Source organism: Lutzomyia longipalpis, chromosome 1 (genome assembly GCF_024334085.1).
Source record: "Lutzomyia longipalpis isolate SR_M1_2022 chromosome 1, ASM2433408v1".
NCBI classification, from domain to species: Eukaryota; Metazoa; Arthropoda; class Insecta; order Diptera; family Psychodidae; genus Lutzomyia; species Lutzomyia longipalpis.
The window spans coordinates 13,072,937-13,087,126 of NC_074707.1; the positions used below are offsets into that span (position 1 = coordinate 13,072,937).

Below are 14,190 nucleotides of genomic sequence, written 5' to 3' on the forward strand. Positions count from 1 at the left end.
ACATTTGCAGTCTCTGCGCATTTAGTGGACTTATTGGTTTGTCCATAGAAAATCCGTGTAAATATTGGACAAACCAATATTTTGTAAGAATCGCGTGGATTTGCGGAAATTATTGCAAAAATGGGAAAAACATCAAAAGACAAGCGAGATATTTACTACCGGTTGGCAAAGGAGGAAGGATGGCGTGCAAGGAGTGCTTTCAAGCTCCTGCAAATTGATGACACATTCCATATCCTCAATGGTATAAGAAAAATTAACAAAATTATCTTCAAATTAATAACCAAGAATTGTTTTTGCGTAGGAGTCACTCGGGCTGTTGATCTCTGTGCTGCCCCTGGAAGCTGGAGTCAAGTGCTCTCGCGAAGATTGTACGAAGGACGAGAGGAGAGTGCTGATGTGAAGATCATAGCAGTGGATTTGCAAGCTATGGCAGCTCTGCCGGGAGTTACCCAAATTCAGGGAGACATCACCAAGCTGAGTACAGCACAGGCCATCATTGATCACTTTGGGGACAAGAAAGCTGAACTTGTCGTTTGTGATGGAGCTCCTGATGGTGAATACCTCAGCATTTATGGCTTTTTATGGGGAATCTTTGCATTTTTTCGATAATTTTCAGTCACTGGACTTCACGACATTGATGAGTACATCCAATCTCAACTTCTCTTGGCTGCTCTCAGCATCACGACGCATGTTCTAGCACAAGGGGGAACATTTGTGGCTAAGATATTTCGTGGGAAGGACACAACACTCCTGTACTCCCAACTGGATATTTTCTTTGATTCAGTCTCCATTACAAAACCCCAAAGTTCACGGAATTCCAGCCTGGGTAGGTTTTTTTTTTTGATAAAATCTCCAGTTTACTGATTTTCCGTAAATTTTTCCAGAGGCCTTCGTTGTGTGCAAGAAGTACAACCCACCAGAAGGTTTCGTTCCGCAGATGATTAATCCCATGATTGACAACGTGAAGCTCCTGACTGAACAGACTGAATCGCAGGTTAATAAGAAGCTGATCCCATTCATTGTATCCGGGGATTTGCGGCATAACTACGACTCTGACATGTCCTACAATCTCTCCGTGAATACAGATGGACAGTATGAATGGAAGGATGCTGTTCAGAAGCCCATTTGTCCACCTTATGAAGAGATTATTGAAATGACAAGAACAGTATCGCTGAAAAATGCTGCAATTGTGAAACCAGGCCAGAAAGGCAATGAGAAATAAATTTTCTTTTTTTCCAATATAAAAAACAGTTAATTTATTCTTTATCGTCCATTCACCTACTGCCGTATATTTGGCGCTAATTTCTTCTAATTTTTCCATAATTTTCCATTCTAATTTGATCTTGATAAAATTTTGTTTTGGGGGTAGAGGGAATCAATAAGAGTTACAAGCGCTATATGGGATTCCGCCCCAACCCCCTTTATAGCGCCCCCACAGAAAATTTAATTTTTCCCATTTTCTAGCTGCTGAAGGGTCAGAAAAGGTGATTTTTTTTTATTTTAAAAAGACCCTATAGACGTGTATTGATGATTTTAAAGTCTACTTATCCCTCAACCACCGCCTCTCAAAATATTTTTATACTTTATACGCATACTTCGGCTGTACAATAGTTATTGCTTAATTTTTAACATTATTAATTTATCTTTTCTTGACATTCTTATTATATACTTCAGTTGTAAAATATTTTACATACCTATTAAGATGAACATTTTCAGTATTTTTCTTTGTTTTAACCATATACTTCGTTTGCAAAATAAGATCAGTGAAAGTATAAATAAAGTTTTTATGATATCGCATGATGCGGGATGAGATGATATTATTGATACTTTTTTATTTATGCCATTCTGCCATTGTACCACACATTATGCTTATGCCTAGCCCTTTGATCCATTTATGCCAATTATCATAATTTATTTTTTATGCCATTTCATTGAATTAGTTTTTTTTAACTATTTTTTTCATTTCTCTGAAATTTATTTTTTGATTTTTTTTTCGAGTTCGATTATGTTATTGCCTTTTGAGATTTATATTTGAAGAAATCGTGCCAAGAAGAAAATATCAGAAGAAGAAATCATGCCACCTTACAACTTAAAAATAAATTTGCTCACACATGATTGGGGGCTCGGGTTGACTAGTGCACTGTATTCCCTTGACTTTTCCACGTGGAATTTTTCCGCGTGTTTAACACTCGGAGGACCGGGCAATTTTCACTTACGCGGAGGATGAAATTGGACAGAATGACCAACGGTTTTTTTTTCAAATATTTCAAGGAAATATGGAAGATTGCATTTGCAAAATAACTATGCGTGCATATTTTATTCAATTAATGGGGGGATTTATTGCGTTTCGCGCAAATTTTGGATGAAAAAATATTATAATGGAAGATTGAATTCGATAGACAATCTGAAATATTGGTTTTTATGGGTGCGCTGAAACCACTTATCAATCTCAAAAGAAAACAATTTATGGAGGCTACCTGAAGGGTTTTTTTTAGATTAATCCTTGTATTTGCTTATTTTAAGTATTGAATTTTCCGGAGTTTTTATGTAAAAAAAAAGTAAACAACACTTTGACAATTGTGCAAAAGAGTATTTCGACGTGCCCGAAGATTATGAACCATATTCCTATCTTTTAACACAGGAGTATGGTTCATAATCTTCGGGCGCGTCGATTTTTTTCGAAAAAAAACCGTTGGTCACGGTGACCATTTTCATCCTCCGCGTATATTTTCGACTTTGATCTTAATTATCTTTTAAAAAGCAAAATATTTTCCGGATTTTCTTTAGCCTAACTTAAAGTAATTGAAATTCCCTACACATAGACGTGGTATTTATCACGATAGGTTCAATACATTTTAATCTATCACGATTTAAAAACTCGAAATGGACACGGTGTCCACATAAATCCTCTAAGTGTTAATGTGATTTTTCCGCATTCATAATTACGCAGAATTTCCTAATTTACTTTTGGCGGTCTTTTCTACTTATTTTTCCATGGAAAATATTTTGGCATAGACACTCTGAAGGCAAGAAAGGATGCAACCTGCTGAGTAAACCTTATTTATTGTTTTATTAGGGTCTCGACTCGAGTTCTCGAAATGTTCTTGAAAAAGGCATGCCTTAGGTACATGGGTTTTTTTATATGCACATAAAGCCTTATTTTTTCTACCTTCCCATTGTACCCTTAAAAATTTTGCGCTCAACACTCGTCTAAGTATTTCACAAAATTCAGTTCTTTGTGAGATGTTCAACTGAAAGGAAGACAAAGTAGATTTTGTGATATGTACGTTAAGTAAAAGAATGTGAATCTTTAAAAAAAATTTATTACAAAACTTTTATGACAATTTAGTACAAAAATAACTTTGGACATTATAATCGAAAAATAATAGTTATACGAAAATCACCCAGTTCACCCCATCTTCCCCTATCAAACAAATTTTTCAGTTGGCAATTTTGAGTTCGTGCGTTCGCGTCCTAAAGCATTTTCAACATTTTCATCAAATTAATTGGTTTAAATTCCCTTTTATTAAAGTTTTTGGGTGGAATTTGATTAATTAAACTAAGGTGCGGAAGTCGCAAAAAGGATTTCTACGATACTTCGTTCTTATTGGAGAGAAAAAGTATTTTTTCTGATTACTTTGGAGGTTAGTATTAATTCTGCTTTCTTTTTTCTTTGAGACGTATGAAGATTTTACAAACTGCCTTATGTTTTCCACAGTTTAAGCCGTCAGAATGGAGACACGATCCAGCAAGAGGCGTAGATTGGAGCGGAGAAACTCAATGTATTCCTTGAACACTGATTGTCTGTGCCTCATCTTCAGCTTCCTCAACGCACGGGAGCTGCTTATGATGGAAAAAGTTTGCAAGTGGTTCAAAGAAACCGCCATGATGACGTACAGAAGCATCCGGGTGCTGGACTACACTTCATTCGGCGGACCGATTCATTTGGACAAGTATTATTCAACTCAGCCTCAACTACCGGAAGCTACAAATATTGCTCGACGGGTTGGCCAATACGCCCACACGCTGAAACTCCATTCCTTACCATTTTGCAAGAGCGGCCCATATATACCGAAATTCATTGTCTTCTTCAAGAATTTGCAGACCATTGATTTAGACTTTTATCCGTTTTTTTTTATGGATAGAACATTCACGCATGATCTCTCAATGGTTTGCAGAGAGGTTAAAGTTGCAAAAATTAGATGTTTAAATGACAGACTCTTGTTGTATGTGCTCAAGATCAATCAATTGGAAGCACTCGATTTATCCGGGAATGTTTATATTGAAGGAAGGTTTTTCAGAGAACTGCAGGATATTCAGAAGATTAATCTGTATAATTGCGGCCGATTGAATCCTAGATTGTTTAAGAAATTTTGTGTTGCAAATCCTCAACTGAGAGCCCTACACATTGGGCGCTGTACTTCACTAGATAGGACGTGCATCCAGGCCGTTGCAGCAAACTTGAAGAACTTGGAAAAACTCACAGTTTCCAGCTATTACCCAAATATAACGAAGGAAGATTTTCTTGAGCTGGCGAAATTATCGAAGATCACACATTTGGAAATTATGCTAGTAGAATCGTTCGATTTAGACCAATTCCTTCTGGAAATCACGTCACGCAATCGATTGGAGCACTTGAGCATTAGGCAACTCAATTGTGGGGTACTGCCCAATGTTCTTAGAAACTTGACGGGCATCAAGAAGCTGGACATCAGCCAAATTTATATCGACGACACCATATTGAGCTACATTCCCTGCACTGAGACTCTACAGGAGCTTCATTTGGCCTTACCGCGTGCTAAGAGCATTACTTCCAGCGGTCTTACGTATCTGATCCAGAAATTTAAATCCATTCGATTCATCGACATTACGGGATGCACAGACGTGGATAAAAGTTTCATTCCCCGGATTTTGCCACATCTAAAGGGTAGATCACATATGCTGGAAATTGTTGTGAAGGACACTCTAATTTCAAAGAATGAATGTAGGAAGATGATCCTCCCGAATAATCTGAGGCTTATGTGGAAATCTAGAAGAAAAGAATAGAATACAAAGGGATGGTTTAACTTCAATTATGTGAAACAAATTGAATTTGTTGAGAATGTCCGATATATTAATAAATAAATTAACTTTATGAATGTATGAAGAATTCTCGAATCTCGATCAATCTCGACCGATTCCCAAGAAACACTTTAATTTGTTTTTATATTAATAAGTCGATCCGGATGATGAGAAATGAATTGATTGAAAAGCTAATTAAATGAATTAAATGTAGTTTCGATTGCAAGTGGAATTTTGTAAATTTATTATTACTACTTACTACTAAACATCATTTAAAAGGAGGTTCAATGATTTTCTGATTAATAAGTTTTCAAGGGCTCCTCGGCACTTGCGGAAAACGCACTTGCGGACTTGGCTGATTTTACGACACTTGCGGACAGAGAAAGCTACCTGGGTACGAAAGGGATTTACCCTAGACATATGCGGACTCCGGAGGGTAGGTAGAATTTTGAGCATCGACAAATTTGCCACTTGCGAACAGTATGCGGCCAACAAAAGGGGCCTTCTGTATGTGTGTGATCCGAAGGCGCAGTGTGGGTTGTGAAAACTTTAAAAATTAGCTAATCGTTCATTAATTCAAAATTCTTCAAAACGATTTTTCTTTTACGATTTTTAGCTCTCCATGCCCCTGCCCCAAGGGGTGTTTATCTGAATGAAAATCTTCGGATTATTCGCTAAAAATTCGGATGATTCGCCAAGATTCAGATTATTCGCCTAGATTCGATTGATTCGGCAATATTCGGTTTATTTGTTAAGATTCGTCTATATTTTTGATGCACAAATATTACTTTTTAGGCAAAAAACTATAGCTTTTAAACATTTCGCGTATTATAGACGTACCTAAATATATTTGTTTGAAGTTTTTAAACTTGGTTTCAAATTTAGAACGATTTTTTAAAAATAAGGGTGTCCAAATCGTCGTAAAATTCGATTCCCTAAGTTCGGGTTCAAATTGTGCTTAATAGCACATTTTATAAGTCACATATTTGCGTAGTAGAACTGCTTTTTTGGCCTGTAGGCTGTCCAGCTTTGTGTTCTTATAACTGTTAGTTTTCAACCAACTATTGAATTTTTTAACTATGGAGTTTTTGTAACTACGGAGTTTTCAACCAACTATGGAGATTTTTAACTATTGAGTTTTATAACTATGGAGTTTTCAACCAACTATTGAGTTTTTATAACTATTGAGTTTTCAACCAACTATTGAGTTTTTATAACTATTGAGTTTTCAACCAACTATTGAGTTTTTATAACTATTGAGTTTTTATAACTATTGAGTTTTTTAACTATGGAGTTTTTGTAACTGTGGAGTTTTATAACTATTGAGTTTTATAACTATGGAGTTTTCAACCAACTATTGAGTTTTTATAACTATGGAGTTTTTTAACTGTGGAGTTTTTGTAACTATTGAGTTTTTATAACTATTGAGTTTTTATAACTATTGAGTTTTTCAACTATGGAGTTTTTTAACTGTGGAGTTTTTGTAACTATTGAGTTTTATAACTATTGAGTTTTATAACTATGGAGTTTTCAACCAACTATTGAGTTTTATAACTATTGAGTTTTATAGCTATGGAGTTTTTGTAACTGTGGAGTTTTTCAACTATTGAGTTTTATAACTATGGAGTTTTTAACTATGGAGTTTTTGTAACTGTGGAGTTTTTCAACTATTGAGTTTTATAACTATTGAGTTTTAGCTGTGTTTCTTTCAGACACAGCTTTTGTGTACCGAACAAAATCGAAAGTCGTCAGATCGGGCTCAAACTTGGGATGAGCACGAATTAGGGTCCCCACATTCCAAAAAACGTATGCGCCAAAAAATTTTTTGTCCGGCCGGCCGTCCGGATTCTAAACTTAAATTGCAAGAGAACGGTGATAGATAGAGACTTGCGGTAAACGGCAAAGTTTAAATATCGACCTGAAGAAATCCGATTATGAGGTCAAATCCACCCCCCCACCCCTCCGTCCGCCATTTTGGATAACCTCAAAATTTTGTTTTCGCTATATCTCAGCCCCTATTATAGCTAGAGGTCTGAAATTTTGATATGTTGTAGGGGCCATCAAGAGCTTTCCAACGATACCTCATTTTCGAAAATCGGTCAAGCCGTTTAGTCAATATGGCCGCCACAATTTTTCATCGAAAATCGACCATAACTCGAAAACGGCTTGACCGATTTTGATCAACCCGGGGTCAAATGAAAGATCTCAACAAACCCTACAACTCTCTAGAACATCCGAAGTTTCAAAAGTGACCGCTAGGGGGCCAAAAATCAAAAACAAAATTTTCGATTAGTTTTCGATGAATGTCTCGAAAACGACGACATAAATTTTTTTTCATTTTTTCATATGTTGTAGCTGACCATATTATCTAGCTTCATGCCAAAAATGAAGAAAATCTATGTCGCCGTTCTCGAGATATAGCCTTCCAAAGTTGGCATGTCATATCTCGGGTTCTACAAGTCCGATCTTGATCAACTCAAGTGCAAATGAAAGGTTTCGAGAAACCCTACAAATGTCTAGAACATTGCAACTTCGAAAAATGACCGCAAGAGGCGCTAAAATCGAAAACAAAGTTTTCGAAAATTTCGAACTCGAATTTTTCGAAAATGGCGACATAAATTTTTTTCATTTTTCGATATGTTATAGCTGAATTCGAGACCTTTAAAACAAAAAAAAATTTATGAAAATCTATGGATCCCCGTTCTCGAGATATAGCCTTCTAAAGATTTCTTAGGGTATGACTTTTCTACTTTTCCCGACTTTGCGCGTATTTAAATTAATTTGCGTTCTAGTTTGCTCTCACAAAATTGGTACACTGAAAGAAACACAGCTCCCGTAAGCTTGGTCAGCTTACCAGTACATTTTAACTATTGAGTTTTTTAACTAACAGTTATAAGAACAAAAAGCTGGACGGCCTACAGGCCAGAAAAGCAGTTCTACTACGCAAATATGTGACTTATAAAATGTGCTATTAAGCACAATTTGAACCCGAACTTAGGGAATCGAATTTTACGACGATTTGGACACCCTTATTTTTAAAAAATCGTTCTAAATTTGAAACCAAGTTTAAAAACTTCAAACAAATATATTTAGGTACGTCTATAATACGCGAATTGTTTAAAAGCTATAGTTTTTTGCCTAAAAAGTAATATTTGTGCATCAAAAATATAGACGAATCTTAACAAATAAACCGAATATTGGCGAATCAATCGAATCTAGGCGAATAATCTGAATCTTGGCGAATCATCCGAATTTTTAGCGAATAATCCGAAGATTTTCATTCAGATAAACACCCCTTGGGGCAGGGGCATGGAGAGCTAAAAATCGTAAAAGAAAAATCGTTTTGAAGAATTTTGAATTAATGAACGATTAGCTAATTTTTAAAGTTTTCACAACCCACACTGCGCCTTCGGATCACACACATACAGAAGGCCCCTTTTGTTGGCCGCATACTGTTCGCAAGTGGCAAATTTGTCGATGCTCAAAATTCTACCTACCCTCCGGAGTCCGCATATGTCTAGGGTAAATCCCTTTCGTACCCAGGTAGCTTTCTCTGTCCGCAAGTGTCGTAAAATCAGCCAAGTCCGCAAGTGCGTTGTCCGCAAGTGCCGAGGCACCTTTTCAAGTTTATGAATTAAGGGTCATGCAGTTAATATCAAGGACAAAAATCTTTATGTATTCCTTCAAATTCCTGTGTAAATACGCACCTGGTGGAATATCCAGAGACAATTAATGTATTGATCTCAAAGGAAGAAAATAGAAGAAGTTGATCACACACCTGGTGGAATAGAGATAATTAATAAATTGATCTTCAAAGGAAGAAAAGGAAGTTGTGGCACTGTTCACACACCTGTGGATTGCAAGGTTTCCGGCTAGATTGGCCAAAAATTTCCTTTGTTCTCTGGAGTTGATGAAATTCCCTTTTCCTGAGTTTTCCCCTTCAGGTGATGTTCCTTTGCCTTCGATAGCATTCACAATCACTTCCATACACTGAATTATTCTTAAAAATGCCCTTTAATGCACAAATTACTTTATCTTATCAATTAAATTGAAAGACAAAATTTGGCATGACTGATGATTTTTTAATTGCCCAATTACAAGTCGATTTACGGTATTTTCTTCGACCATTGCTTAAATTGCATAACTTTCAATTTAATGCTAATTTCTGAACAATTCCTTTGTTCTATTTATTAATGAAACACTGTGAAGTTGAATTGATTTTGTTTATTGAATTTAGATTTCGTTTCTGATGAAGGACAAAAGATCATTAACCTCTAGGCCGCCAAGCGGGGTCGTTGAACGACCCCAGCCCTATATTTCGTGCTATAACTTAATAAATATAAAAGATACCATTCCCATCTTTTGGAAATAAGTTCCTTGGTTATCTGAGGAGGTTGTGTAAAAATTTCAGCTCAATCCGTCCACCACAAGAAAAGTTATTAAGGAAAATGTAGAAGAAGGGAATTCAAAAATTGGTGTAACGGCCTTGCTGCGGAAAATTTCTTAGAATGAAGTTAGTCACATCATAAATCATATGGTTGAAGGGGGTTGAAGGGTTGTGTTTACTTTTTCACTTTACCTTCTCAGTGTCAGAATTATCGCGAATAAGTGACATAAACAACATAAAACATAATTAGAAGCATATAAATGTGCAAAACAATAAAGAATATTCGAGAAATATTGCCATTTATCATGGTGCGGGAAGTGAGGGGAATGTGGGGAAGTAGTGAAAAAAAATAGCAGTTGCGGTCAACTTCGTGGCAAATTTCTCACGAAGAAAGTGTGAAAAATGAGTGAAAAATGTTTTTCCCTAATATTTTCTTCTGCGTGTTTCCGGGTGGCGAATTTGTGATGCAAGGGGCAAGAGGACTATATAAGGAGTCTAAAGGTAGTGACCCGACAGTTCCCGGTTTTATAGTTTATGAGAAAATCGACTTCCTTCTTGGGGTCGTTCAACGACCCCACCTTGGCGCTCTAAGGAAGCTCCAAGGTCTTGGCGGCCAGCAGGTTAAAAAAAAAAACTTCATCAATTTTGGGAAAATTACCAAGCTACACAGAAAATAAAAGTTCGTAGCATTGTTCGTCAAATTTCGTGAAAGGTTGGTAACTCCGAGGGTAACTCCAATGCTTTTACATGGGAAAATTCACCTACAGGTTCGTAAAATGGGGCCTCACTCCCAGGGAGATTAACGGAGTTACGAACCTTTCACGAAATTTGACGAACAATGCTACGAACTTTTATTTTCTGAGATACCCCAACTTCCCCTATCCAATAACAGTTTTTCAGTTTGCATTTTGAGTTCTTAGCGTCTGCCTGCGGCGTCCAAAGAGAGTTCTTAAATTTAATAAGTTTGTATTGTTTTTTGAGAAAGTTTGTGAGGGGAATTTGATTTGTGAGAATAATTTGGCCGACACACAAATATTCCTCTATAATTTTTTTCCTCTCGGGAGAGAAAAAGGACTTTTCCTGACTACTTTTGAGGTTAGCATTTGTTTTGTGTTTTTTCTTTCTTTGAAGATTTTATAAACTTCTCAATATATTACTTAGATTGAGCCCTCAGAATGGAGACACGATCAAGCAAGAGGCGTAAATTGGAGCGGGTTGAACCACAGGATCCAGAGATGTTGAGAAACTCAATTTTTGTTTTGAACAATTATTGTCTGTATCACATCTTCAGCTTCCTCAATGTCCGGGAACTCCTGGTGATGGAAAAAGTTTGCAAGTGGTTCAAGGAAGCCGCTATGGTTACATACAGGAGCATCCGTGTGCTGGACTACAGTGAATTACGCTCTTTGAAGATTGGTGATGATAAGCAACTTGAACTCCGTCTTCCAGAAGCCACAAAGATTGCTCGACGTGTTGGCCGATACGTCCATACTCTCAAGCTTTCTTGCTATTCAATCAGCATGAGAAACGAATATCCACCGAGAGTTTTTATGCTCTTCAAGAACTTGCAGACGATTGAAATGCAATTTTTCGATATTCGCAATGAGGAACGAATGGTGCATGAACTTTCAGTGGCTTTCGAAGGGGTTAAAGTCGCTAAAATTTCTCTTTTGGATGATCAAGTTTTGATGTCCTTGTTCAAGATCAATCAATTAGAAGCACTCGATGTGTCCTTAAATTATTCTATTGAAGGAAAGTTCTTGGCAGGAATGAAGAAAATTCAGAAGATTAATCTGTCTAATTGCCTGCGTTTGAATCGTACACTGTTTAAGGAATTCTGTAATGAGAATCCTCAGCTGAAAGGCCTAAACATTGAACACTGCACTTCACTCGATAGGAGTTGCATTCAGGCTGTTGCAGCAAACCTGGAGAATTTGGAAGAACTTGCAATTTCCGACACCTACATTGACATTACGGAGGAAGATTTTCTTAAGCTGGCGAAGTTACCAAAAATCAAACATTTGGAAGTTAAACGTGTACGTGGATTAGATTTCAACAAATTCCTTCTGGAAATAACAACACGCAACCGATTGGAGGGCTTGAACATTCATCAAGTGAAGTGGTTGTCTGCCCTACCTAATATTCTTAAAAATCTGACGAACATCAAAGTGCTGGACATCAGCGACATTTGTTGCTTCGACTTCTTATTGAGCTACTTTCCTTGCACAGAGACACTGCAGGAGCTCTACATGAGCGACAACACATACATTTCCTCAGAGAGTGTTAAGCGGATAATCCTGAGAAGCAAATCCATTCGATTCATCGACATTTCGGGATGCGCAGAAGTGGACGGAAGTTTCATTCCCCAGATTTTGCCACATCTAAAGGGTAGATCACATATGCTGGAAATTGTTGTGAAGGACACTCTAATTTCAAAGGATGAATGTGAGAAGATGATCCTTCCGAATAATCTGAGGCTTATGTGGAAGTATGATTAAACATTGCAAAATGCGGGGATGTTTTATGAATGATCTCTTAGTTACTTCATAACTATTTAAAAAAAAAAAAGTTAAGAAAAAAAAACTTTATATTTTTGTTCTAGTTCCTATTTTATTAAATAAAATTCTGAATTAAAGTTGATTACATTATTATTAAAATCTTTATTCTTTCAACTATTACACAATTTTCTAGACTAACTTCTTCCTTCCCTTCAGGAAATGATGTTTAAACTGCTGAAATGTCGAATCAGCGATGACAACGTGCAATCTCAAGTACTGACTATCCTCGAGATCAGCTTCCGTGTCTACAACAGTTGCATTCTTGTACAACCACGAAACTTCTTCTCCACCCATTGAAGCTCTTATTGTAATGTGAGATCTTTTCGTTCGCTGCAGAATGATCTTCTCAATGGTATCCAGAAGATCTCTCACACCTTCCAATGTTTGAGATGAAATGAGATGCATATCCTGATGTTTGGACACTTCTCTCGCATCAGAAGGTAGTTTATCCACTTTATTCCCCACATTTATGATGTTATCCAGTTCATGGTCTTCCCCAAATTTCTCCACAAGTTCCCGAAGAGTTGTCTCCACGTGCTTTCTCTGCTCTGTGCAATTCCCGTGGGAAATATCTTGAACGTGGAGAATTACATCCGCTAGCATAACATCCTCTAGGGTAGAGATGAAACACTCTAGCAATTCCGTTGGAATATCAGACATAAAACCAACTGTATCCATAAAGATCACCTCAAGTTTGCAGGGAAGTTGTCCTGCATGAGCAGTCACATCCAGGGTGGCGAAGAGTTGATCTCTTGGTTGGAGGGAAACCTCTCTCGTGAGCGCCTTGATGAGGGATGTCTTGCCGGCATTTGTGTATCCAACAACGGCAATTACCGGGAAATTCCGGGCCTGTCTTTTCTTCCTCAGCAACTTCCTTTGCCCCCTGATGCTCTCAAGAGCCTTCTTGAGTTTCCTCTCACGATCACTCAGTAGTATCCTCTGGGACTCCGACAGCACCAAATCATCCAACTTCCCCACACTGGCATTCTTTGGACGTGTTTGCCCCCAAATGTAGGGTATCTCCGCCATAGCAACTTGTAGCTTTGCCTCCGCCGTTGTGGCGTGAAGTCTCAAGATTTGGATGACCATTGAATACCGATCGAGGATGGGGAGATTAAAGGTAGTCTCTAGCAGCCTCTTCTGTGTCCCATAGAGTACGCCTTTGCTTATGAAAATCCGCGTGATTGGCTTCCCGGAAGCTCTAAGTTTGCTAATGATGGATTTTATCTCTTCAATTTTTCCCCTACCGAAGAGGGTTTTCTTGCTGAAGCTCTCCAGGGGTACCTTCATTGTGTGCTCCACCTGCCACTTTGGCACTGATCGCACGAGAGCTTCTGCCTCCTCAACCATCAGATCTGGGGATGTTGTTGCCCTCTGAGGACCCCATTTGATGTACGGTTGAATGAGAAGAATATGCTGCTCATTGAGGATGTTCTTTGTGATATGAAGAGCACTGCTGGCGATGAAATTGTACTCCTCATCCTTGTCAATAAGTTTCTCATCAAATTCCACTTCCGCCGTCAAGTCTTCCTCCGTACGCTCTTCAGGCATTTGACGTCCTTTCTTGTGGCTGCCACCCTTTACGCCTGACATTGTGTACTTTAGCCTCTTCGGGATGACTTCCTGCTGATGCACTATTGCCCATTTTTTGGAGGATCCTCGAAGGATTCGAGGAAACTGTAGGAGGAAGCTGGAACCTCTGCAGGATTGCTTGACAATCGATCGCAGCATTATTCTTCCGTGAATCCTTCAGATTTCCCAAGAGCCGTATGCTTCTCCTCAAAAGCCAACCAAGCTGCCTGGCAGGATTTCGTCCTATCCTTGGTTACTTTGTACGCCACACCCACTCCCACGAGTGATGAGGTGAGAATAAAGACGTTGGACTTGTAGGGTAGTTGCTTCTGCAGGAGTTTTTGCAAGAAGTACGTCCCGGAGAAGGTAAAACCAAAAGCAGATAATCCCGTGAAGAGGGTTCTTGTCATGCACTCCAGATATGAGCCAAAGCCCGGATGTTTGTCCTTCTGTTGATTTTTAAGGGCTTTGATGTCATTCATTTCACTACACAACTATGATCTCGCATGAGATCACCTTGCTAAACTGTCTTATTGCTGTGTCTTTTTTGCAGCAAAAATTAACCAACATAACCTCAAAAAACAGTTGAAGGCAAAGCCCGGCAAACAGGCC

General features: G+C 38.0%; 4 protein-coding genes and 1 long non-coding RNA gene across 5 annotated transcripts; 2 read left to right on the forward strand and 3 right to left on the reverse strand.

Annotated features, from left to right (window-relative positions):
- The first annotated feature begins 56 nt into the window (after nt 1-56).
- Nucleotides 57-1,248, forward strand: LOC129786323 (putative tRNA (cytidine(32)/guanosine(34)-2'-O)-methyltransferase). Its single transcript, XM_055821253.1, has 4 exons — nt 57-241; nt 302-553; nt 617-826; nt 885-1,248. Exons 1-4 carry the CDS (start codon nt 121-123, stop codon nt 1,220-1,222), a joined length of 921 nt encoding a protein of 306 aa, XP_055677228.1. The 5' UTR covers nt 57-120; the 3' UTR covers nt 1,223-1,248.
- Nucleotides 1,249-3,307: 2,059 nt separating this feature from the next.
- Nucleotides 3,308-9,290, reverse strand: LOC129786330 (uncharacterized). The gene is made up of 3 exons (XR_008750112.1): nt 8,912-9,290; nt 8,769-8,839; nt 3,308-5,029 (listed from the first exon to the last, which is right to left on the reverse strand). It is a non-coding gene; the product is annotated as an uncharacterized LOC129786330 (long non-coding RNA).
- Nucleotides 9,291-10,345: 1,055 nt separating this feature from the next.
- Nucleotides 10,346-12,083, forward strand: LOC129786334 (uncharacterized). The gene is made up of 2 exons (XM_055821261.1): nt 10,346-10,543; nt 10,610-12,083. The coding sequence occupies exon 2, from the start codon at nt 10,624-10,626 to the stop codon at nt 11,944-11,946; it is 1,323 nt and encodes a 440-aa protein (XP_055677236.1). The 5' UTR covers nt 10,346-10,543; nt 10,610-10,623; the 3' UTR covers nt 11,947-12,083.
- Nucleotides 12,039-13,737, reverse strand: LOC129786333 (putative GTP-binding protein 6). The gene has a single exon (XM_055821260.1). It carries the CDS (start codon nt 13,735-13,737, stop codon nt 12,136-12,138), a length of 1,602 nt encoding a protein of 533 aa, XP_055677235.1. The 3' UTR covers nt 12,039-12,135.
- LOC129786338 (transmembrane protein 141) lies at nt 13,737-14,060 on the reverse strand. Its single transcript, XM_055821265.1, has one exon. The coding sequence runs from the start codon at nt 14,058-14,060 to the stop codon at nt 13,737-13,739; it is 324 nt and encodes a 107-aa protein (XP_055677240.1).
- Between the last annotated feature and the right edge of the window lie 130 nt (nt 14,061-14,190).